The sequence below is a fragment of the Geotrypetes seraphini genome, chromosome 5, assembly GCF_902459505.1.
Source record: "Geotrypetes seraphini chromosome 5, aGeoSer1.1, whole genome shotgun sequence".
Taxonomy (NCBI): domain Eukaryota; kingdom Metazoa; phylum Chordata; class Amphibia; order Gymnophiona; family Dermophiidae; genus Geotrypetes; species Geotrypetes seraphini.
In genome coordinates this window covers 149645816-149670492 of record NC_047088.1, presented here as the reverse complement: position 1 = coordinate 149670492, position 24677 = coordinate 149645816, and the positions used below count along the sequence as shown (strand labels likewise).

The window sequence follows — 24677 nt, the reverse complement described above, 5'->3', positions numbered from 1 at the left end:
TCTCGGAGAGAACGAGAGCCAGAAGGCCTTGAGCATGCGCAGATATTCAAGGCCCAGCCCAGGCAAGAGGCGGGAGATTTCTTTCAGTCACACAACCGGCAGATGGGGTAAAGAGCATGTTTGGGAGGAAGGGCAGGCGGATGCCGCTTTCAGCACGGGGGGGCGATGCGGTGCTGGGGGGGGTGCGATGCCAGTTAGAGCGGGGGGGAGGTGCTTGTATAGCGGAACATGCTCGGTTTACGAGACAAAAGTTTGCTAAGTGTTTTGCTCGTCTTGCAAAACACTCGCAAACCGGGTTACTCGCAAACCGAGGTTCCACTGTATATATGTGTGTCTTTGGCTGTTTTATTGATAAAACGGCTAAAAATTGTACATGCAAAAAAAATTGATTGTTTTGAGTTGGGCCAAGGGAAGGACAAAAATATATACACTTCTCCCTCTGTATTCGCAGTTTCTGCACTCATGGTTTCGCTTATTTGCGATTTTTTGTTTGCTGACTCCTCCCCAAAAGTAAAGTTCCTTTTCTTTAGTGTACCAATAAAAAAGTTAAGTGCTTACCAACATTCACTCAGAAAATCGCTGCTTCCATGCTTTAACCCACAAAATCGCTGCTTTCCAGCCTGACAATCACTGCTTGTCCGCAATCAGCACCAAGAAGAGCAGCTGGAGGGAAGCGTGGGCCACTCGGGTTAATTGACAGCGGGCTCAGGTCTCGCGAGAGGAGCGCCGGTGCAAAGAGCAGTGGGAGGGAAGCACGGGCCACTCGGGGTAAGTGACAGCAGCTTCAGGCTCGGTTCTCCAATCCTACAATGGTGACGCAGGCTCCCCTGTCCCTCGTGCTGCCTCGTGCAGGAAAGGGTGGGCTCAGGTCCCGGCTCCCTGCGTTGAGTGTCTGAAGCTCAGGTGGAGTCATGCTCAGAGGAGATGAAGGATCTGGGGGAGCAGCTGAACCTCGCTTCTTCATTCATTAGCAGGAACTGGGGCGCCCGCAGTCAATCTTTGCATTGGGGAGTTGGTGGACTGGAGAGGGAGAGATGGGGAAAAGTTATTTGCGGTTTCAATATTAAAAATGCTGGCAGTTAAAAAGTTATTTGCGGTTTTTCCATATTTGCGGCTATGTTCTGCCCGCATCCACCACGAATACGGAGGGAGAATGTACATTCAGTGGATAAATGCATAAGTGATACATTTGAGTGCCAGCGGAAAGATAGCCTAAATGCTTAAGGTAGAGTTTCAAAACTGGCACTTCCATAGAAAGTGCTGCTGTAAAAATGTGTAACTTTAAATATTTATGTTAGACATTTAAAGCTGAATGAAAGCCATGCTACTGAATATTGACCTCAGTATGTTTAGAATTGGGGGGTGGTCTGGCTGTGATCAGCACATATGTGCAGCCTGTCAAGGTGCGCACAAGTCTGGCTCCTGAGGTGTGTAGGATGGAGGCAAGATCCAATTTTGGCCTCCAGTCTGGATGGAGGAAGACTGTAGTAAATCGGTGATTCAGCCTATGTAAGTCACAAGTCCAGCAAACAGCATTGATGGCTGAATGGTCCCAGTGTGGTTGAGGAGGGACAGCATCAGTGAGTGCAAGGGTCTGATGGAGGTGGGAGGAAAAATATGCGTATATAATTTAATTACAGATACTTCAGGAGAGTCCTATGATATTGTCAGATTATGCTCATCTCTTTCAGTTTAACTTTTAACTAGCCGTTATGTTGGGTATCATTTCTAAATATGACCGACATGATTTTCTTACACTGGTCTGGGTACCTCACCAAGTAAAATAAGATTAGATGGTAATTATGGTATCAAGTACAAGATTGTTATTTACAACTTTACTGGGAGTCAAGTTGACAGGAAGTCAAGTTGGCAGGAAAACTATGAAAAAGAGAATTTGTTATGTTCCTAAGGTAGTATTTCCCAAAAAACCTATGCAAGGAGATTATTAGTGACTAAACAGCAAGCTGAAGCTGAAATGTAAAAATATCTGGTGGTTGGGAGGAGAGGGGAATCGTATGGGAGTCTATTTATCACAGATCCTGGATGGGCATCATGAAGTTTCTAGAAGAAAGGTTGTGAATGTGTGAAGCAGGTTTGATGTTTTCTTGGGGATGGGAATGGGTAGCTCAATTGGCTAGAATCTTGGAAGTGGGATTTATCTCACTTGATGATTTTATTTAAAAATGTTGCTTGTGGTGGTATGTTCTTAATGAAAAAAAGGTTATATAAAGAACAGTGTTTGTAATTGCTCTAATCCAGTGGTCTCAAACTCAAACCGTTTGCGGGGCCACATTTTGGATTAATAGGTACTTGGAGGGCCTCAGAAAAAAATAGTTAATGTCTTATTAAAGAAATGACAATTTTGCATGAGGTAAAACTCTTTCTAGTTTATAAATCTTTCCTTTGGCTAAGTCTTAATAATAATATTATAATAATTTATAGCTAAAGAGACATATGATCAAGAAACTGTTTCATTTTACTTTGGTCATTATGATAAATATACTGAGGGCCTCAAAATAGGACCTGGCGGGCCGCAGGTTTGAGACCACTGCTCTAATCTGTAAGGAAGTTTCAACAATCTATGTAACTGAACTCCATTTTTCCTTCTTTTTACCTGGTGAGAGGCCAGAACTTAGGCCTCTTTTATCAAACTGCGCTAGCAGTTTGTAGCGCAGTGAGCCGCACTGAATAGCCCACGCTGCTCCTGACGCTCATAGGAACTCTATGAGCGTTGGGAGCAGTGTGGGCCATTCAGCGCAGTTCACCACGCTACAAACTGCTAGCGCAGTTTGATAGAAGAGGCCCTTAGTGTATTAAATTTAATTTGCAAGATCCAGACACATTATATTAGTAGACATTAGTAGACTTGGGGATGGGTCAGTATAGTGTGGCAGACATGATGGGCTATGGCCCTTATCTGCCGTCATCTTCTATGTTTATATAAGCCAAAGCACTGACACAAAGGAGGAAAGCCCTCTGTAATATTGCCACAGTAGTAGATTTAAAACAAACTGGAGAAAATATTTCTTCACACAATGTGTAATAAGAACATAAGAAGTTGCCTCCACTGGGTCAGACCAGAGGTCCATCGCGCACAGCGGTCCGCTCCTGCGGCGGCCCCTCAGGTCTGTGACCTGTGAAGTGATTTCTGACCACTTCATAACCTACCACTAGTTCTATCTGTACCCCTCAATCCCCTTATCCTCTAGGAACCTATCCAAACCTTCCTTGAACCCCTGCAATGTGTTCTGACTTATCACATCCTCCGGAAGCGCGTTCCATGTGTCCACCACCCTCTGGGTAAAAAAGAACTTCCTAGCATTTGTTCTAAACCTGTCCCCTTTCAGTTTCTCCGAGTGACCCCTAGTACTTGTGGTTCCCCACAGTCTGAAGAATCTATCCCTGTCTACCCTCTCTATGCCCTTTAGGATTTTGAAGGTTTCTATCATGTCTCCTCTAAGTCTCCGCTTTTCCAGGGAGAACAATCCCAGCATTTTCAACCTGTCAGCGTATGAATAATTTTCCATACCTTTTATCAGTTTGGTTGCTCTTCTCTGGACCCCCTCAAGTACCGCCATGTCTTTTTTGAGGTGCGGCGACCAGTACTGGACACAGTACTCCAGATGTGGGCGCACCATTGCTCGATATAGCGGCATGATGACTTCCTTCGTCCTGGTCGTGATACCCTTTTTAATGATGCCCAACATTCTGTTCGCTTTCTTTGAGGCTGTCGCACATTGTGCCGATGTTTTCAATGTGGAGTCCACCATCACCCCCAGGTCTCTTTCAAGGTTGCTCACCCCTAGCAATGATCCTCCCATTTTGTAGCTGAACATTGGGTTCTTTTTTCCTACATGCATGACCTTGCATTTCTCTATGTTAAATCTCATTTGCCACTTTTTTGCCCATTCTTCCAGTCTCGTTAGGTCCCTTTGCAGATCTTCACAGTCTTCCGTGCTTCTAACCCTGCTGCAGAGTTTGGTATCGTCGGCAAATTTGATAACCTCACATTTTGTCCCCGTCTCCAGGTCGTTGATAAATATATTGAACAGGAGCGGTCCCAGCACCGACCCCTGCGGAACCCCGCTCGTGACCCATTGCCAGTCTGAGTAATGACCCTTTACTCCAACCCTCTGTTTCTTGCCTGCCAGCCAGTGTTTGATCCATCGGTGGATGTCCCCTTGCACCCCGTGGTTCCACAGCTTTTTAAGTAGCCGTTCGTGAGGTACCTTGTCGAAGGCTTTTTGGAAGTCAAGGTAAATGATGTCCATGGATTCCCCTTTATCTATCTGGCTGTTTATTCCCTCAAAGAAGTACAGTAAGTTTGTGAGGCACGACCTTCCCTTGCAGAAGCCGTGCTGGCTCGCCTTTAGTTGTCCCTTGTCTTCTATGTGTTTGCAGATTGTGTCCTTAACTAGTGCTTCCATCATCTTTCCCGGAACCGAGGTCAAGCTCACCGGCCTGTAGTTTCCCGGGTCACCCCTTGATCCCTTCTTAAAGATGGGCGTGACATTTGCTATTTTCCAGTCCTCTGGGATCTGCCCGGTTTTCATGGATAGATTACATATTTGACGAAGTGTTTCCGCTATTTCGTTTCTCAGTTCTTTTATTACCCTTGGGTGGATGCCGTCCGGACCCGGTGATTTGTCGCTCTTCAGTCTGTCTATCTGTCGGAGTACATCCTCTCGGGTCGCCTCTAGTTGGACCAGCTTTTCATCGTGGTCTCCGCTTATAATCTCCTCGGGTTCTGGGATATTGGATGTGTCCTCTCTCGTGAAGACTGACGAGAAGAATTTGTTTAACCTGTCAGCTATCTCTTTTTCCTCCTTTATCACTCCTTTCTTGTCTCCGTCGTCCAGTGGTTCCACTTCCTCTCTGGCTGGTTGTTTCCCTTTCACATACCTGAAGAAGGGTTTGAAGTTTCTTGCTTCTCCTGCCAGTCTTTCCTAAACTCTGGAATTCGTTGCCAGAGAATGTGGTGAAATCAGCTAGTTTAGCAGGGTTTTAAAAAGGTTTGGATAATTTCCTAAAAGAGAAGTTGGGGAAATCCACTGCTTATTGCTAGGATAAGCAGCATAAAATCTATTTCACTACTTGGGATCTAGCTAGCCACTGGGTTAGCCACTGTTGGAAACAGGATACTGGGCTTGATGGACCTTCGGTCTGACCCAGTATGGCAATTATTATGTAAGCACAGACCGTGGATAACCTGTCACGAAAGTAGAATTCTTTTTAGCAAATTTGACTTGCATTGTCTAAAAGCACAGTTTTAAGTTAACTTTAGCTTTATTGTTCATTTTGCTTTTTAATATGCATATTTTTTTAAATGTTGGCCAAACTATTTTTATTCTAAGAATCTACAAGCCAATAGACAAGTTTAAAATGTGAATCTCAGCCAAATGCAAAATAGGAAAAGAAACTATGAAATGTACAGCTCTGTTTTTATACTCTGTACATAGATATGATGTGTATATTTTTGGGACAAGAGATTGTTTGAGGTGTTACTAAGGTATTTAGATTTTTTTTGTGTGTGTGTTTGTTGTGGGTGTATACAAAACTTTCTTGAGGAAGAAATGAGTTGAAACTGGCAGGAGCTTTTTTGATATCTTTGTGATGGTTGTAAGTACAAGTGCTGATATTAGACAGGTAGGAATTTTCTTCAATTTGCTTTCTCTAATAATATATAATTCTATATTTGTGCTATGGTTTTAGAAATTAGCTTGTTTTGCAATCCAGATTAAAAATTATGGGCCTAATATTCAAAAGGGTTTGGGCCAGGTAGGCAAGGTCCTGGCCAGTTAAAGCCACACTGAGCAGGCTGGAATGGGGCACTTAACCAGGCGTTCCCACTGAATATCTCCTGACTGCTATTGCACTGTCCAGTTAGTACCAGGACAGAGCTGGAGTGGAGCCAGCACTTAACAGTCTCTTAACTGGTTAAGTAAAGGATAAAGTTAGGACAACAAAAAAGGGTGTACTAACTTTATCTGGCAAGTTGCCTGGGCACTTTATGAATATCTGGCACAGACCTACAGGCTTAATTCAGATTGTGGCTATAAGATTTAAAAACTGCCTACTACCCAGGATGAATATCGGGTGATATATTTTTAATTAGTATGTTGCACTGGTTGTTGAGTTTTGCAGTTTTATTATATTTTTATATCATTCTAAAAAAATTATCCCTAGAATAGACCTGTTTGTTAATACAAAAGGACTTTTACTTTGATTAGTTCTGCTTATAACGCAAACAGACATTAAGCAGATGTGATGAATGGGGTTCATAGTAGTCAGCTATGAAACAGCTGAGGTTATTAAAGGAGGGATGATATTAAAAATTCCTTTTTTCATATATGAAAATCCTAGGATGTTCTTTATTCGTGCATGACTTAGATTTGTTGGACAATCACGAAAGAGGAAAGATCAGTTTAAATCCTTGAGATTCGTTCCTTGTGACACTAGCCTGCTGCTTAGTTCCTGTCTAAACCAAAGCAATGGTCTAGTCCTGTTAGAAACACTACGTTCAGGTCTTTATCTGCCGTCATTTATTATGTTACTATGTTACATGAGGGGCATTTTCCCTCCTTGCCTGACATTCTATTTTCTCTACAATGGGAGCACCCCAATTTTACTACAGTGAACAGCACTTAAAAATCATCCTTCAAATTATGTTTATAAGACATGTTTACTTTAGTGAAGGGAAGCTTGTGTGGTCTTCCAAAGAAATGTTGCACATTGCATTCACAGTGTGTATAAGTCCTCACAGGAAGATCCTGCTTGAAATGGATCTGTCTGGAGCAAAACGAGACCATCTGTTTTTTTAACAAAAGACTTCAAAGTTATGTGCATATTCAGGAAATGCTCAGGCTCCTTATAGATCCTTATGTCGCTTGATATATATTTTTTTACCAAGTATTTTAATCTCTGAAACAAAATGATATATAAACAGGTATGTGAAAAATGAAATTGAGGGGGGGGAGCATTTCAATTTTAACACAAATTGAACTTTCTTATTTATGCTAACCTCCTGAAATATGTAGCATTTGTTCAGATGTACGAAACTGCTAAAGAAAAGTTCCCCAAGCAGCAGGTACTAGAACCAGGGTTAAGGACAAGTACTGATAGAGCAAGGACACTTCTCTGATTGTGCAAGCTGCTAAGAGTATTTAAACAAAATGGAATCTAAAATTTGAATGAGGAAGTCACTATGAGATAAACAAGCTACAATATTCCAATTTTTATTTTTTTATGGAAATGCCAAAACTCCTCGTGGTCTAGTAGCTTATTGATTTTAAAGTTATTTTTTCTTTTTGTTGAACATGGTACAAAGAGGCTAAGGGTTTTAAATCTCCACTCTCTCATAATTCCTACCTGTCTTACGTTTATGGAAGGAACAAGTGGCATATGTTCTCTCATACTTCTGTATCAGTAGTGCTTCCAACAAAAATTAGACTTTGTAAGAATTTCTTTTGTTTAACTTTATACATACTTTAAGATATGCAATGTATATTGACTATATGCTGCTAATATTGTGATTATTCCATGGCTGCATTATCAGTTATCCAATCAGAGGTGTAAAAAGTATTCTAGATAGCAAATGGTGCAAAATTCATATATTTAGAGCTGCAGGGATCAGCATGGCAGCCATATTGGCCATACATGGACTAGATAGGATAATTAACATCTAACATGTAATAGAAAGCAGGTCCTTGATTGACTGAAAAAAAGGCAAGAATGGAGATCCTTAGAGATTGTATATTTCAAATACTAATAAAGATGATTGAACAAAAAAAAAAAATAATACTAAATCTAATGTTTTAATTTAGAAACAATTTTGAGTTGCATGCCTGACACATTTGCCATCACATACAATATCGTGTTCATAGTTGCTGTGTATGTTAGCATTAACAACAAAGATCTCTTGTGATTCAGTAATTACCATGACTCTTAGGGCTCCTTTTACGAAGCCGCGTTAGCGGCTTTATCGCTCGCACCTTTTTAGCGCGTGCTAGCTGAAAAACTACCGCCTGCTCAAGAGGAGGCGGTAGCGGCTAGCGTGGCCAGCAAATTAGCATAGGCTATTATGCACGTTAAACCGCTAACGCGGCTTCATAAAAGGAGCCTTTAATGCCAGTTCCACTGAGACATCAATACTATACTGTTACAGTTTAAAGAAATATTAACGGTCAGATTTTAACTTCCACACATACTGTATATATTTATTCCCTCTTTGGATCTAGAATCACAAGGAGGGAAGATCACTTTTTTAAATTAGGGGAAATAATATTTGGAATTGGGTATAGGCAAAAGTATATTTTCAAATGAAAATCAAGTATAGTAGAATCTTCATTTTAGGTACGAGTAATCCGGGGCTGTAATCGATGAATTATGCAGCTATATCAGTCAGGCAGTATAAGTTACGGTAGCCTAACTGTTTTTAATGCTCTTTCACAAACTATCTTTTTTAGCAACTGTTAAGTCTACTCACAAAACCAGCGAAGAGATTCACTAGTATGTGTGCCTGTATGTGCTGAATTTAATAAACTGAAGCTTTCATATTAAACGTTATTTATATGATAACTACTCTTTTCTTAGAACTCTAATTTATATAATTTGTGCAATTATGTGATTTTAAAATGATTTTTATACCAAAAATGCCTTCTAAATTTGAGGAAATGTAGGTGTGATGAGTATGTTTCTATAATTTAATTATTTATCTTTCAAATCAGCTGGTGTAATGGAGTTGCAGTTAGCCTTTGTGCAATAAAACTTTTCTTTAATGGTGCTTCCAAGGTTTAAGAATATTGTTGAATTCTTATCTATAAGTTTATGTATATCTGCTGTTTGTTTTTCTGTACAGGATAATTGACTCTTAAAATTGTTTGCACTTTCATAGGTGCTGCAGATTTGTAAACTGACAGTTCAAAATGCACACTTATTTTATACAGAATTATTGCTTTGTATATAAAAACAAATCTGCAAGTAAGTAAAATCTGAAATAAAATAAAATCTTTTTCCTCACAGTGTGAATGGTGTCTTCGTATATCTGTAACAAATTTATGTTGCTTTTACAGTATTTCTATGGGTCCTGCTGCAGATAAGGTAAAGATTAATAAAACACACCCTAAAACAACAAAAATTATTATCCACAAATGACCTAATACTCATCACATAATAGTAGCCCATTAAAATTAAGTAGAGGAGATCATTTCTTTACAAAGTCACAAAACCTGTGCAAATTCCACACTTGCTGCAGCCTTCCATACTTTATCAACAATTCTGGAGGCCGCACCTTCAAAAAGATATAAAAATGATGGAGTCGGTCCAGCGGAAGGCTACTAAAATGGTATGTTCATCATAAGGTGTATGGGGACAGACTTAAAGTTCTCAGTCTGTATACTTTGGAGGAAAGGCGGGAAAGAGGAGATATGATAGAAACATTTAAAAACCTACATAATAAAAATATGCATGAGTAAAGTCTCTTTCGTTTAAAAAGAAACTTCAATGAGAGGGCATAGGATGAAGTTAAGAGGTGATAGGCTCCGAAGTAATCTAAGAAAATACTTTTTTACAGAAAGGGTGGAAGATGCATGAAACAGTCTCCCAGAAGAGGTGGTGGAGACAGAGACTGTGAATTCAAGAGGCCCTGGGATAGGCATGTGGGATCTCTCAGAGAGAGAGAGAGAGAATGGTTACTGCGGATGGGCAGACTAGATGGGCCATTTGGCTTTTATCTGCCATCATTTTTCTATGTAACAAATTGGCCAATGAGATATTCCTCAATATCTATGTTGTTCCCACTGCCAGGGTGTTTAGAGACATTAGATGAGCCTACGGCCTCCTCCAATCCACTTTAAGGCTCCTAAACACCCTCCTCTCAGATTTTGATAATTAAGAATCGTAATCATCCTAACGCCAACCCTCAGAATAATTCTGTAAAAATACAAAATTGGATATCATTTTTTTAAATATTAAACTTTTTTTTTGTAAATACATATTTGTGTATGTACACACGATACATATGAAGGAAGCTTACAGAATTATTTATGCAAGTAAATTGGGTTATTGAGAATTACTCGCACTTCCTATGGCTAAAGGTATGCTTTGATTGTTCTTTAGTTTATTTGGCAATGACTAGAGTTGCCATTTGTCACCTCAGGCAATTGCCTTGTCTGCCCAATTGTTAAGCTGACTCTGCCAGATGCTCCAAACACACACAAAACCATGGACAACTGGAGTGGATGACACTTTCAGATTTTTGACATGACTGCAAGAAGATTAATTTAAATTACTCTCCTTTGGGAGGTGCAAGTGCTCTTTGTTGGAGGGGCTGTGGGTACCTATTTCCATATGTGGTGGCAGTGTGGGCGGGTGTCTGGGTTCTGGATTGGGATTTTTTCTCGGGTGTCTCGGATCCTGGATATCCCCATTCCGGTGGATTGGCGACATGCCTTGTTGTTCTGGCATCAATTGGATTTAGCTTGGGGTTATTCTATGTTTTGTAAATTGGCCTTCACTGCTGCTAGATTAGCTATTGCTTCCCTTTGGAACCAGGTGCTCCCTCCCATGTGGGCCATGGTGGAGCATCGCTTGCTTACTTGGCAACTTCTTTACCACTTAACAGCCCTACGCCATGGTAAACTCCATGGCTATGCTCATATTTGGCGCAGATTTCGGGCTTCTGTGGGGATCAGTGACAGGGGTAGATTGGGGCACTGAGTTGACCATGGGGCTGGACTGGGATGGCGGAGACTAGGGGGAACCTTTATTTATATCCCTATTCCTTTTTTTGGGGTTTTTTTCTGGTTTTGGATGCTTCTCGACCTAATTGGGTGTTGTGGGAATTGTGTTTTGTCCCTGGGGGGTGGGGGGGGGGAATTTGACTGCGTTTTGGTGGGTTTTGTAGTTTGTTATTGTTAGATTGGGGGGATTACATTTGTATTTGTTCTTGACTACACTTTGGGTGTTATTTGGAGTGTGGTTGCTTGCACTTTATTTTCTTGCTGCTGTATTCTATATGTTTATGTTATGTTTGAGGTGTATCTCAATAAAAGCTGTTATTTAAAAAAAAATAAATTACTCTCCTTTGAAAACCAGTATTTATCCAGCTAGTAGACTTATTTTTTCTGAGGGGCAGAGTGAGGAGATTATCACGGTGTAAAAAATGAGTTGTTACCTCCACATGATTTACCATGAAACTTAACCTGTGGTATACGTCATGCAGACTGCTGACTACTGTGGTAAATGAGTAATGCTGCTTGTGACCTGCCTCACAAGCAGCATTATTCCAGTAGTCTGGGAGCATGAGCATTGGACCTCGAGCTGCAGCCCAGTGCAGAGAATGACATGGAGATAAATTTGTCCCTGTGAGATCTATCTCCAACCCTGTGAGTTCTATCCCTGCAAACTCTGTCCAAGTCTGGAACACTTTAAAATCATAAGGGTTTAAGGCTTTTGTAGATGAGGAAAGAGCGTGCAGGGTTGGAATACCAAACCAAGCCTGATACTTGGTTGTCTAGTGCCCTTCCTGCATTGTCTCCAAAATGGTAACCCTAACAGTTCCTTTTGGGTTAAGGAGGGGGCAGAACAGCACCAACTCTTTTAGGCTCAAGCCTGGGAGTATCAGGCTGCAGCTTTGAGGCCCAATGCACCCAGCACAGTAATATATCCCCAGCTTTTGGCTGGACTTATTTTACTGTTTTATGCTCATTGTATGCACCCCACAAATCACATTCTGGTTTTACATAGTATTGAGCTGCTTTGCATCTCATTACTATGTAACCTGCTAGGGTAAGATGAACTGCATTAGAATCCTTTAAGTCATGTTAAAGGCCAAATAATGTGACTTATAGCCTTAACTCAACTTGATAACATTCCCTGCCCCCCCCCCCCCACCCATATCTTAAGATTTGACGTAGTTTTACCCTCAGAGGGTGGAATTTTTCCAACTGGATGCATGGCTCCTCAAGGTGCAGCTCCACAGTTGCCACAGACTATTGCAATGGGCCAATACAGAGTACTTGTCTTGGTTGGGTTTTCCTTATAACCACTAGTTCTAGCACCTTCTTTATCTTAGAGTACCAATAACTAAGAAACATCAGACCACTCTGTCTTAATACAAAAAGATACTGTAAGGTCTTTTTCTGTTTGGCAAACAAAGGTTAAATCAATGTGCATTTGAGATGGACTGCTAAAAAGAAAAAATAATACAAGACACATTTATTTCTGCAAACTCTTTATTTTTCATCATTACCAAATGTGTTTGTTAACAGTTGATTCAACTGCCATTCAATTTGAAAAAGCATTATGAACCTAAAGACATTCTTAGCAGGAAACTCAGATCTGTTCCAGGCTCATATTCGATTGGTGTTTTACCCCTGAATAAAGGGAAGGAAGCACAAAACAGCTTTTAGAATGTCGAGAATTCAAAATGGCAGCAAGGTGCTATAAATTATGGGTTTTACTATTGGAGTTAATATAAAAGTATCTGGCACTATCTTATTTGTAGGCTCAGGGCCCAAAATGACAAGCCATCTAAGCTGAGTTCTGCTACTACTCTCACCCTGTCTTAGGGGAGAAGTGTTTCAATCAGTTTCAGAGGACACCAAGGCTTGGATTCTATAAACGGTGCCAGTATCGTCGCCTACCTATATAAACTGCTGCCGACCACATGTCAATCACACATCAGTGGGGCTGTTTTTAAAAACAGGTGCCTTAAATGCAGGCCAACATTTTACAGTCTTACATTTAAGGCACCTGTTTTGCACTTGCGGAAGCATTTAGAATCACCTGAGGTCACTTCTGGAATAAACCACACCCATGCTGGCTTCAGGCATCCTTAGGCATGCCTATATGCTTCCATAGTCATGCGAATGGTGCCTTCAAAATAGGTGCCATTCACTGCATCAATTTTTTAGACGGTGGTAGGATATCTACCGCCACCTAACTTTGGGATACCGTTTCTATAATTCTGGCTCAAGGGTCTGATTCTATACAGGACACCTACTTTAGGTTCCGCTAGACACCCTAATTGTGGCCTAAGTTTTGTATGGGTTATGAACTTTTTAAAAAAATTTGGCTCAATCAGTGTGGTCATTGACCACGCTGATTTTCCATCATCATAAAATAAAATCATTACAACAAACAATTTAAGAGTTCGACACTGAACTCTTAAGACACTTAGCTATGCCTAAGTGGAGGTGCCATCCCACGCTTATCTGAAAAATAGGCATGGTTAGGATCGAAGAAAAGGCATGGCTGAGTTAGGCACAGTTAAGCGTCTGCTGTAGGCACTAAGAAATTAGGCCAGTGAAAACCTGGTTTAATGGAGCGGCACCTATTTTAAGGATACCTAGCTATGCCTAAGTCTGCTTAGGCGTGTAATTCTGTAAATGACGCCTACCAGTTGATTGACAATCGTGTCAAACAGTAGGCACCGTTTATAGAATCAGGCCTCAAATGCTTGAGTCCCTGAATGTAAAAACCACTTAAGACAACCTCCATTATAGGCAGTATATAAATAACTAAAATTTGGAAACGTGTGTGTGTAACATGAATCTCCCCACTGTTACAGCAAGATGACATCAAGCAACTAGCTATAGCTCCACTCCATCTGAGGCATCTCATCCACTGTAGCACAAAACCTGTTATACAGAAGTTTCCTGATACTGATAGCATTCCATGTTTTCTATGAGTTCAGAACATCATATTTGACTTCAGTACTCTACCTTAAAAACAAACGGGCTCCTGTTAATCCTAGCAAGCTTGATTTCTCATCTTCTACTAGAAGCATTGAACCTTCACGCAAAGCCTTAAAAATAAAGTCTCCATTACTGATTCAGCAAGAAAAATATAAAATTGCATTAAGGCAGTAACACTTGAAACCCATGAAAACTTCCTAGATGTTTTGTCTCTGGTTTCTTTTAATATTTTTATAATGTCTTCCCTGTTTCTGCCAATTGTACCTCCAATGTCATGTATTATAACATAAAATATCGAATTGGATAGAGACCAGACAGCTTATCTCATCTGCCCATTTACTTTCTTACTGAAGTACCCCAGAATCCACATTTCTTCTGGCCTTATCCTCACTTCCTTACAAATAAGAATTTTTCATAGCCCATGCATTTTGGAATTCAGAAACAGTTTTTGTTCTGTGTTCCTTTTATCCATCATTCTTTGTATAAAGAAATGTTTCTTAATGCAAATCCTAATTTTGCTGCTTGTCCAAGACATTGCACAGAAGTGTGATATGTAATAGTCAAAACTCTTACAAGTTAAAAAGTGTTCTCAGCATTGCAGAAAGGCAAATTTTTACTGAGTTGGGTAGATGAGATAAAAGTGTATGAATGTGGGATTGCATAGATGGGGGTGGGGGGTAAATGGATGTGTAAAGCTCAGGGATGTTGTGAATCAATTTCTCATAGGGCCAAGTCCTATGTTTCTAGTTTATTAAGACCTGAAATACTGACAATCAAGACAACCATATTGGTGGTTTACATTTGATAAAAAAATATGATAGACAAGAAAGAAAAAAAATGAATACCACTATTGATGGAATATAATAACAACATAAGAATAGTTATAGCAAGTTAGTAAAATGAATAACAATAGCACAAAGACACTGGAAAGTCATATCAGTCTATTCCAAACCTGGCAGATCCCATTCTCCCAAATTACCCTACAGCTCTTGAGAAAAATGGCAGGGTCATACTAGTATCTTAAAGCCCAACAGATCTGTAAATAGATCAATTTTAAGCCCATTTTTAAATGCTTGAAATTACATTTCTACTAATAAATACTTTGACAAATTATTTCAAAGTGTTGGGCCCACCATATTAAAAATGGAGGTGTAAATTGTGTAGCCTCTAATACATCTGAAAGAAGAGATTATGAGACAGTTTTGCTGAGAACCAAAGCTCCCTAAGAAGGAAATAGGCAATTAACAATCAAGCCAAAAACCAGCAAAACTTTGCAATGTGTTTTATGAACTAATGTTAACATTTAAATAATAATAATAATAATAACTTTATTCTTCTATACCGCCACAATCTTGCGACTTCTAGGCGGTTTACAATCAAGAGTGCTGGACATTCAGCGAAATACAATAAGTAGATATTCAGAGGAAATAACAAAGATCAGAGACCTCAGGAGGCAATAGTATAGAAATACAATTTGCTGAGCGAAAATGTAATATGTACATTTTAGTAGGTAATGTCCGACAGGACCTGTTGGGGATAAATGTAATTCCATGTGGAATACGCAGCCAATGTTCAGCCTGAAGCAATGGGGTTATGTGATCATATCTTCTTATTCTCAAAACAAGTTTAACTACTGTATTCTGGATAAATTGATTGAAGTCACTTAATCTCAACAGCGTATATTCCCTAGAAAAATGAGTTGCAATAAAAAGAGATTATGTACTTACCCTGGAAAGCTCTTTTCTAGTAAATAGGTGAGACATTCTCTAGACAGATGGGTTGTATCCCTTTTGCCGCATGCCATCTACAGAAGGATTTTTGTCTGAGCCCCTGCTCTACTGCACTGTGCTCCTTAGCTCCCTCTACAGTTAATACCCAAGCGCCAAGAACCACTAAATAAACGTGAAATAGAGGCACCTATGGCAATCAAATTCAGCAACAGCCATTCTGCTCAATAAGTAACATTAGAACATCAACTCCAAACAGCCAACAAAGGCCTCAAAGGAGCTCAGAAACTACTCCCGTAGAAAAGTAACATATACAATACGAAATTTATTCTGTAAATGGGTGTTAAATATGGTGTAATATGGGTGTTAAACTCATTTTTTGCTCTAGTGGAATAATGGATACACTTCTCCCTCCGTATTTGCGGAAGATGCGGGCGGAACATAGCCGTAAATATGGAAAAAAACGCAAATAACTTTTTATATGTTATTTGCGGCTTTTTGTAACAGCCAGCATTTTTGTTATTAAAACTGCAAATAACTTTTCAGCTGTTATTTATGGTTTTTGGAAACGGTCACTATTATTACTATTAAAATTTGCAATTTTGGTAGAATAACAATATTTGTTGAACAACAATACAGTGGTGTACAGTAATAATCTAAGGGTAAAAAAAAAGTTCAATACTGTTTCCTCAACAAGGAAAAAAAGAAATGTTCAATACTGGAATACCTGTACAGTACTCAGGCAGTGTCTTCGTCCTCATCGTCTAGTACAAGTACTGCAGGAGGAGGAGACGAGGAAGATAAGTGAGCACCAAGGGCATCCTCAGGCAGTGGAAGTAGGTCTTCAGTAGGAGGAAGACATAGAGATGAAGGGGATGCCTCTTCATGGGTGGAACAGGTGGACTGTGAGGCAGTGGATAGAGATGCAGTCACTCTCGGTATCTTTTGGAATACATTGTGATTTCCGTCTGGCTCTTCTACTTCATCGTTTCTTTATATATATTTTTGTATGTAGAAATCACTGCTTCTGCTAACTCCCTCATCTTTAACGCACGTACCAAGCATGGATGGGTCGATGTCATAGAAAAAGTCAATCGCACCACTGAACCTGCATATGCCCTCTGCAATATTATCCAGTCTTGTCTTCTGGCATCTCTTCTTCTACTCCTCCTTCCTCCTTTTCATCTGGTATTGCCTCTCCTTCAGGAGCAGTCAGGTCAATGAGATCATCTTCCGTTAGTTCATTTGCTTTGGTGTCTATTAAGTCTTGAATATCCTCCATATCCATATCTTCAAAGCCTTCCCCACCCACCTGCTTTGCCAAGTCAATGATGCCTTCCATAATTTCTTGGCCTGGCTCTGTGATATTTACATTGTTATCCCTTTTTACATATTCAGGCCAAAGATTCTTCCAGCACAAGTTCACTGTCTCTGGCTTGACAGTTTTCACCGCTCTTTCAATAATATTGATGGCATCGGCAATAGTGAATTCCTTCCAATTTTTCATGATGTTCTCCACATTGTGGCACAAAACACTGATGAAACCACTCTAGGAATAGACCTCTTGTTGTCCAAGCCTTCTTGTTGCTCATCCAGTAAACAGGCAGCTGGAACTTATCTTTTCCCTTCAAGGCTCGGGGGTTTGCGGCTTTATAAATCAGTGTTGACTTTATCATATGGCCTACTGCATTTGCACAATCTATCCCTTGCAGCCTTGAAACCTGGTGTTCACTTATCCTCTTTGCTGATGAAAGTCCTCTCTGGCATTTTCTTCCAAAAGAGAGCAGTTTCATCGGTATTGAATGCCTGCTCAGGTTCATATCCCTTCTCTTCAATAATTTGCTTAAAGGTAGCAGGGAACTCTTTGTTGGCAGATGCTGCTTCTCCTGTCACTCTAACATTATGCAGGCCATACCTGTGACAGAATTTATCAAACCACCCTTTACTGGCCAGAAAGTCGATGGATTGTGACATTCCACCTTCCCTGCTCTTCAAGTTTTCATACAAAGACTTTGCCTTTCCTCTTATCACAGAGTCTATTGGTATTCTCTTTTTGTAGCAATCCTGCACCCACAGAAATGTTGGAGCTTCCGTACGAGAGAGATTGGCATCTTGCACAACATGCAATGTCTTCGCACTTGCTGGTGCAGCTCCCTCAACAGCTTCACGGATTTGTTTTTAATTCTTTTTGATGTACCTAACGGTTGACTCATTAATGCTATAATGTCTAGCAACAGTGGAGGAGGACTTTACTCTCTGAAGCATATCCAATAATTCTACCTTTTCTTGTAAGGTTTTCACTTTTTTCCCCCTTTTGGGAGCACTTTCAGTAGCACTTGAACTCTTGCGCTTTGTAGCCATGGTGGGAGATCTGACCTGTTCCTGAAGGAGAGGCAATATCCCAGATATGTTAGGGCTTTTAGCAGGCAAGCAGCGATTCCCAAAGCTTTTGGCAGCTTTTAGGGCTTTAAAAAGGCAAGCAGTGATTCCCAAAGCTTTTAGCAGGCAAGCAGCAGTTTTCTGGGTAATAGCGATGTTCTCCATGCATGCTGGGAAGCAGCATTTCTTTCTAAGGATGCCGGGAAGCAGCGTTTTTCTCTGTGCACGCTGGGAACCAGCAATTTTCAGGGTGAAAGATTTGAAGCTTCGGTTTTGTGGGAGAAAGCATGGAAGCAGAGTGAATGCTGGTAAACATTAAACTTTTTTTTACAGTAAAAGGAAAGGAACTTTAATCATGATGTAATTTTGGGGGGATGGAGCCAGCCTGCAAAAAAATCGCAAATAAGTGACACGGCAAGTGCTGTAACCGCAAATACGGAGGGAGAAGTGTATTGTAGTGGAGAAGGATGTATATTTTGTTGTCTGATTTTGTATAGATGTTTGTTATGTATATTATGTATGTGATTTTGTGATCCATTTTGTAAAAAGCAGACTATAAATAAACTATAAACTATTCTTCCCAGTCCCCAAGGGCTGACAAGAATCCAAGAAACAACTTGGAGAAGAATAAACAAATTGAGACAGTAGACAGGTGCAGGAAGGACAGGGCAGGAGTCCAGAATGTCTCGCCTATCTACTGGAAGAGAGCTTACCAGGGTAAGTACATAGATCTCTTTTTCCAGTGCAATAAGTGAGACATTCTAGACAGATGGGATGCACAAAAGTAGTCCCCAAAAAGCTAGGGCAGGCTTGCTGCACTGGCCCGTAAGACCGAGGACCCAAAAGGCAGAATCCTGTCTCGCTTCCACATCCACTCTGTAAAATTTGGCAAATGTGTGTATAGAGGACCACATTGCCACCCTGCAGATCTCCTCAGGTGAGACAGCTCTAGCTTTGGCCCACGAAGACACACTTCTGATAGAATTCACTCTGATGGAAACAGGAGACTGTTTCCCAGAAAGAATATAGGCTGACAAAATGGCCCGACAGATCCATCTGGAAATCATGGCCTTGGAAGCAGGAGCACCCCACCAAACAGAATGAGTCAGCACAAACAGATGGTCAGAGAAACAAAATTTGTTAGTGACCTCCAGGTAGCAAAGAAGCACTCTATGCACATCCAGTTTCTTCAAAGGAAATCTTGCATCCTGGAACTAGTAGGCTGAAAAGAAGGCAAGAATTTGCAGTGGGCTAGAAATATTGGAATGTGCAAACATGCTTTTGTGAGAGCCAAAGAGGCAAGGAATTCTCCCGGAGCCACCGTTACATTGTCTCCATACGAAAGCGTGGAACCTTGAGAGCTGCATTCATGTCCAGAATAGGCCTCCAATCTTCACAGTCTCTCTTTGGCACGATGAAGTAGAATATTTGCCTGAGCCCAAGAGGTAGGCTGGCACTGGCTCTATAGTTTGAATATCCAGCAAACATTGAGCAGTGACTTGAACCTTTAGTGCCTTATCCGGCCACCCCACGGAAGAGTCCACAAACCAGTCTGTCAGAAGTTGGGCAAATTCCAGATTGTAGTCTGATCGAATAATGTCCAATACCCACTGGTCAGACAAAATGCAAACCCGGGCAGACTCTCAGTGTTCCTATCGGTAGAGGGGCATCCCTTGGCCTGGCATCATTGTGCCTTTTTGGCAGAAGGTACAGGACAGGAGGCGGAAGGCTGGGAACGCCTGTAGCCAGCATAACTGGATCGAGAGCCCTTTGAAACTCTCTGGCACTCGCATAAGGTCAGGATCATAGAAACATGATGGCAGAAAAAAGCCCAATGGCCAATCTAGTCTGCCATCCATAGTAACCATTATCTCTTTCTCTCTCCAAGAGATCCCACATGCCTATCCCAGGGCCTCTTGAATTCAGACACATTCTTTGTTTCCACCACCTCTGCTGGGAGACTGTTCCATGCATCTACCACCCTTTCTGTAAAAAAGTATTTCCTTAGATTACTCTGGAGCCTATCACCTCTTAACTTCATCCTTTAACCTCTCATTGCAGAGTTTCCTTTCAAATGAAAAACTCGACTAATGCTCATTTACATTACGTAGGTATTTAAACATCTCTATCATATCTCTCCTCTCCCACCTTTCCTCCAAAGTATATAGATTGAGATCTTTAAGTCTGTCTCCATATGCCTTATGATGAAGACCACATACCATTTTAGTAGCCTTCCTCTGTACCGATTCCATCCTTTTTATATCTTTTTAAAGTTGCAGCCTTCAGAATTGTACACACTATTCTAAATGAGGTCTCACCCAAGTCTTATACAGGAGCATCAATACTTCCTTTTTCCTACTGGCCATACATCTCCCTATGCAACCTAGCATCCTTCTGGCTTTCACCATCACCTCTTCAACCTGTTTGGCCATCTTAAGATCATCACATACAACCACATCCAAGTCTCACTCTTCTGTCGTGCACTTAAGTTCTTCACCCCCTAAACTGTACTTCCCTCAGGTTTTTGCAGCCCAAATGCATGACCTTGCATTTCTTAGCATGAAATTTTAGCTGCCAAATTTCAGACCATTCTTCAAGCTTCGCCAGGTCTTTCTTCATGTTATTCACACCATCTGGCATGTCTACTCTATTGCAGATTTTGGTATCATCCGCGAAGAGGCAAATCTTACCCGACAACCCTTCAGCAATATCATTTATAAAAATGTTAAAAAGAACAGGCCCATGAACAGAACCTTGAGGCACACCACTAATAACATCCCTTTACTCAGAGCAATCTCCATTGACTGCTACCCTCTGTCACCTTCCACTCAACCAGTTCTTGACCCAGGTCCTGGGTCTGCTGGCAGACAGGGTCTTAGGGTGAGGTCCACCATAGAATTCATGCAGTTGTCCAGGCCCTTGCCAAACAATAACTGCCCCCTAAAGGGAAGTCTAGCCAAAGTAGCCTTGGAAGTGGAATCACCAGCCCATGGCCTAATCCAGAGCATTCTGTGGGCAGAAATGGAGTACGCCGACACCTTTGCCAAAACCCGTATAAAATCATACAATACGTCAGCAACATAATCTGACCCAGCCAAAAGAAATTGAGGAGGATCCACAGCCTCTTTCTCCAGCATGTACAGTCGAGACAGACAGGCACGTGTGACAAAAGACGCCTTTACGCCTAAAGTAGCTGCATCAAAAAAGTCTCTTACTACATCCACATGGCGGTCCTACATATCTTTAAGCACCACACCAACTTCACTGGGTGAGAGATGCATTGTCACCTGCACAACCAAAGAATCCACCCCTAGGCTGACCCAGAAGCTGTTGGCACTCCTGTGCCAGAGGATACAGTACAAGCGAGACATGGCCCTCGCTATCTTAAGAGCACCTTCCAGAAAATTAGATTGCTCTGAAATCAGAATGCTCATATCAGGGTGCCGAGGAAAGGTGAAAGACTGCGAGTGCTCACCACAAAGCCAGGAAGAAGAAGTGGACGGAGATGGCTGAGTGATTAAATTCAACTCCTGCAAAGACTCCAAAATAAGATCTGGTAAAGCCGCAGACCTAAATAAACACAGAACCATGGGATCGTCCCCAGGTTCCAAAACCTCAGAGGGATCTGCATATCCAGCATAGCAGAGATACAAAACTCTACAAATATTCAATGCATTTTTTTCATACCTTACTGACACCATTTTATTTAGTACTGTTTGGCTGATATATCACAATCTGTCAAAAGCAGAAATAGATATATAATAATGATATTCAACATTACTCATTCCATGCACCACTTTAGCAGGGAGCTGAGTTGCAAAAAGTCACAATTATTGTACGTTACCTTCCTTGAAGTGAATTACTACTTCCATTTTTAGCGTAGCTGAAGCCATGAGTTTAATCACACTGATTTATAGACTAACAGTACAGTAATAAAAATGATCTGATAAGTCCAGTCCAGTAACCTGTGCAGCTTTTTTTCAAAATGTACTAGTATTGAGAATCACATCAAAAACATCATGTCATCCTGGGACTATCCTAACTGAAAATTAAATACAGGAAAAGTAATACAATGCACTCTCAAGGACACCAGGCCACCCTGTGAATTGAAAGTGACAAGGGCAGCATTTCTATCTTGAAAAAGAAATTAAAAATAAAAGATACCATCTCATTAAATCATGGTGCACTAAGGATTCTGCTTCTACAGCAGGGGTGTTAAAGTCCTTCCTCGAGGGCCGCAATCCAGTCGGGTTTTCAGGATTTCCCCAATGAATATGCATGAGATATATTTACATGCACTGCTTTCAATGCATATTCATTGGAGAAATCCTGAAAACCCGACTGGATTGCGGCCCTCGAGGAGGGACTTTGACACCCCTGTTCTAGAGTATATCATTAAAACTACTTTTCTAGATATGCCTCAGTAAAAATCATTATAGAACTGGAAGTTGGAAAACTGTACTGTACAGCTAGTGCAAATGAACTGTTCATACTGAATATACAGTACTGAGTGATTTCAAAACAACCCGTACAGGACTACACTTGAGAATCAAGCGTCTTTTCAGCCACAAATCACGTCTGGTCTAGAGATGAAATGTGTATGTACATTTTATAGAATTGCACTAAGCATCTATGCATTATATAACTTTTAGGTGCAATTTTAGGGTATCTGATCATTACTGACTAGCAACCAGTACTTACCAGCACCGGAGGTGTGTCTGGTTCTTCGTGATATTGAATAATTCGTTGCTCACGTGTCTCCTAGTATTGAAGAATGCAAAATAAGTTATTGCAAATCAGATCCTTATGTGTAAAAATCCCCTTCATAAACAGACAAATTAAACTTTCATAGGATAGATATTTATCTATTTTAAAATGTTTACTGCCATTTGAATCCAAAGATGCATCAAAGTGGTCCCCAAAATACAAAATCAAATAAAAACAGGCCACAACAAGGGGGCTCCAGCTTCAAGCCCCCTTTCCACTGAAGCTGCTGTCCTGTGTGTGTCATGGGGGGATTATATGTAGGCCTGGGGATAGAAGATGGCTGCCACAAATGCAACTCTTTTACTACTATAGAGAAGTGTTAAGACTCCACTATGAAGGAAACACCTCTCCAGCTCTCAGGCAGGCAAGGATTTCCCAGAGTTGTCCAAGTACGATATCTAGGAGAGAGGATGGAGGATGGAAGGTGGAGGATGAAAAAGTACCGTATTTTCATGCATATAACGCGCATTCGTGTATAACACGCATACGCGTATAGCGCGCGGGAACAAAGCATTTCTGTAAAAAAATTTCTATATAGCACGCACACGTGTATACCGCGCATGCTGCTAAAACCTCCTGCCGCCACCCCCGCTTACTCCCTCTTCTGGCTTGCGAACCAGCATCCTCCCCCCCGCTCGCGTCACCTCCCCCTCCCCCGCGATCCTACATCCCCCCAGCACTGCAAAGACATCACTTACCCGATTGGGCACCGGCACCAATGCACAGGACGTGCCAGTGCTCGAAGATCCTCATTCGCCTGGGCTGGGCTGGGCTGGGCTGGGCGGTGCGAGGGAGATCCTCCCTCTTCCCTGTGCTGGGCTGGGCTTTGAGCATTTGCGCATGCTCAAAGCCTTCTGGTCTCGCTCTCTCCGAGATTCTGCAGAGCGAGACCAGAAGGCTTTGAGCATGCGCAAATGCTCAAAGCCCAGACCAGCCCAGCACAGGGAAGAGGGAGGATCTCCCTTGCACCGCCCAGCCCAGCCCAGGCCAGCCCAGGCGAGGGAGGGTCTTCGGGCACTGGCACGTCCTGTGCATTGGTGCTGGTGCCCAATCGGGTAAGCGATGTCTTTGCAGTGCTGGGGGGGATGTAGGAGGGGGGGGTGACATGAGCGGGGGGGAGGATGCCGGTTCGCAGGGGGGATGCCGGATCGCAATGAAAAAAAAATTGTATAACGCGCATGGTTATGCTCAGTTTGTAAAATCGTGTATAACGCGCGCGTTATATGCGTGAAAATATGGTAATTAACATATTTTCACTTTTCTACCAATGATACTGCTGGTTTATATATACATGTAAATATAGTTGATTTCCACATTTCCTATGAGCAATTTGTTAGTCTGCCTTTTGAGATATATATTAAACCTAACTTTACATAAAATATGAAGAGTGTCTTCTCTCCTTCCAAAGTTACTATCCAAAAAAAGAGAGAGCGTTCCCTGTTACTCTGTAACCAGAAAGCATGATAGTACATACATGCACCAAGGGTCTGATTCTATATATAGCGCCCCAAAAATCGGTGCTCACTAGAATGGCGCTTAGTGCACTAAACATCTAGGCATCAAATAACTTTTAGTCGCACCCATTTAAGCCAGCTAAAACCATGCCCAAATGCCTATGCCTAAGTTGTGCAGAAAGGCTAAAGCAGCTAGAGCTCTTCAGCCTGGAGAAGAGATGGCTCAGGGGGGGATATGATAGAGGTCTATAAAATACTGAGTGGAGCGGAAAGGATAGATGTGAATTGCTTGTTTACCCTTTCCAAAAATGCTAGAACTGGGGGGGCATGCGATGAAGCTACTAAGTAGTAGATTTAAAACAAACCAGAGAAAATATTCCTTCACACAACGTGTAATTAAACTTGAATTCATTGCTGGAGAATGTGGTGAAATAAGTTAGCTTAGCAGGGTTTAAAAAAAGGTTTGGATAAATTCCTAAAAGAGAAGTCCATAGGCCATTATTGAGATGGCCTGGGAAAATCCAATGCTTATTTCTAGAATAAGCAGCATGGGATCTGTTTTACTACTTGGGATCTGGCTAAGTATTTAGGACCTAGGTTAGCCACTGTTGGAAAAAAGGGTACTGGATTTGATGGAAAGGGTACTGGACTTG

The 24677-nt window shown here is 41.4% G+C and overlaps 1 protein-coding gene across 2 annotated transcripts in view; it reads right to left on the bottom strand.

Annotated features, from left to right (window-relative positions):
* Positions 1-12221: 12221 nt before the first annotated feature.
* The window catches only part of LOC117360703 (alpha-aspartyl dipeptidase-like), a 71744-nt gene continuing 59288 nt past the window's right edge, over positions 12222-24677 (bottom strand). For both annotated transcript variants that reach the window (XM_033944937.1, XM_033944935.1), the window contains 3 exons: positions 22505-22564; positions 13725-13807; positions 12222-12374 (listed from right to left, as the gene is read on the bottom strand). In XM_033944937.1, coding sequence (XP_033800828.1) covers positions 12302-12374; positions 13725-13807; positions 22505-22564 — 216 coding nt within the window. In that variant the 3' untranslated portion in view covers positions 12222-12301. The remainder of the gene's footprint in view (positions 12375-13724; positions 13808-22504; positions 22565-24677) is intronic.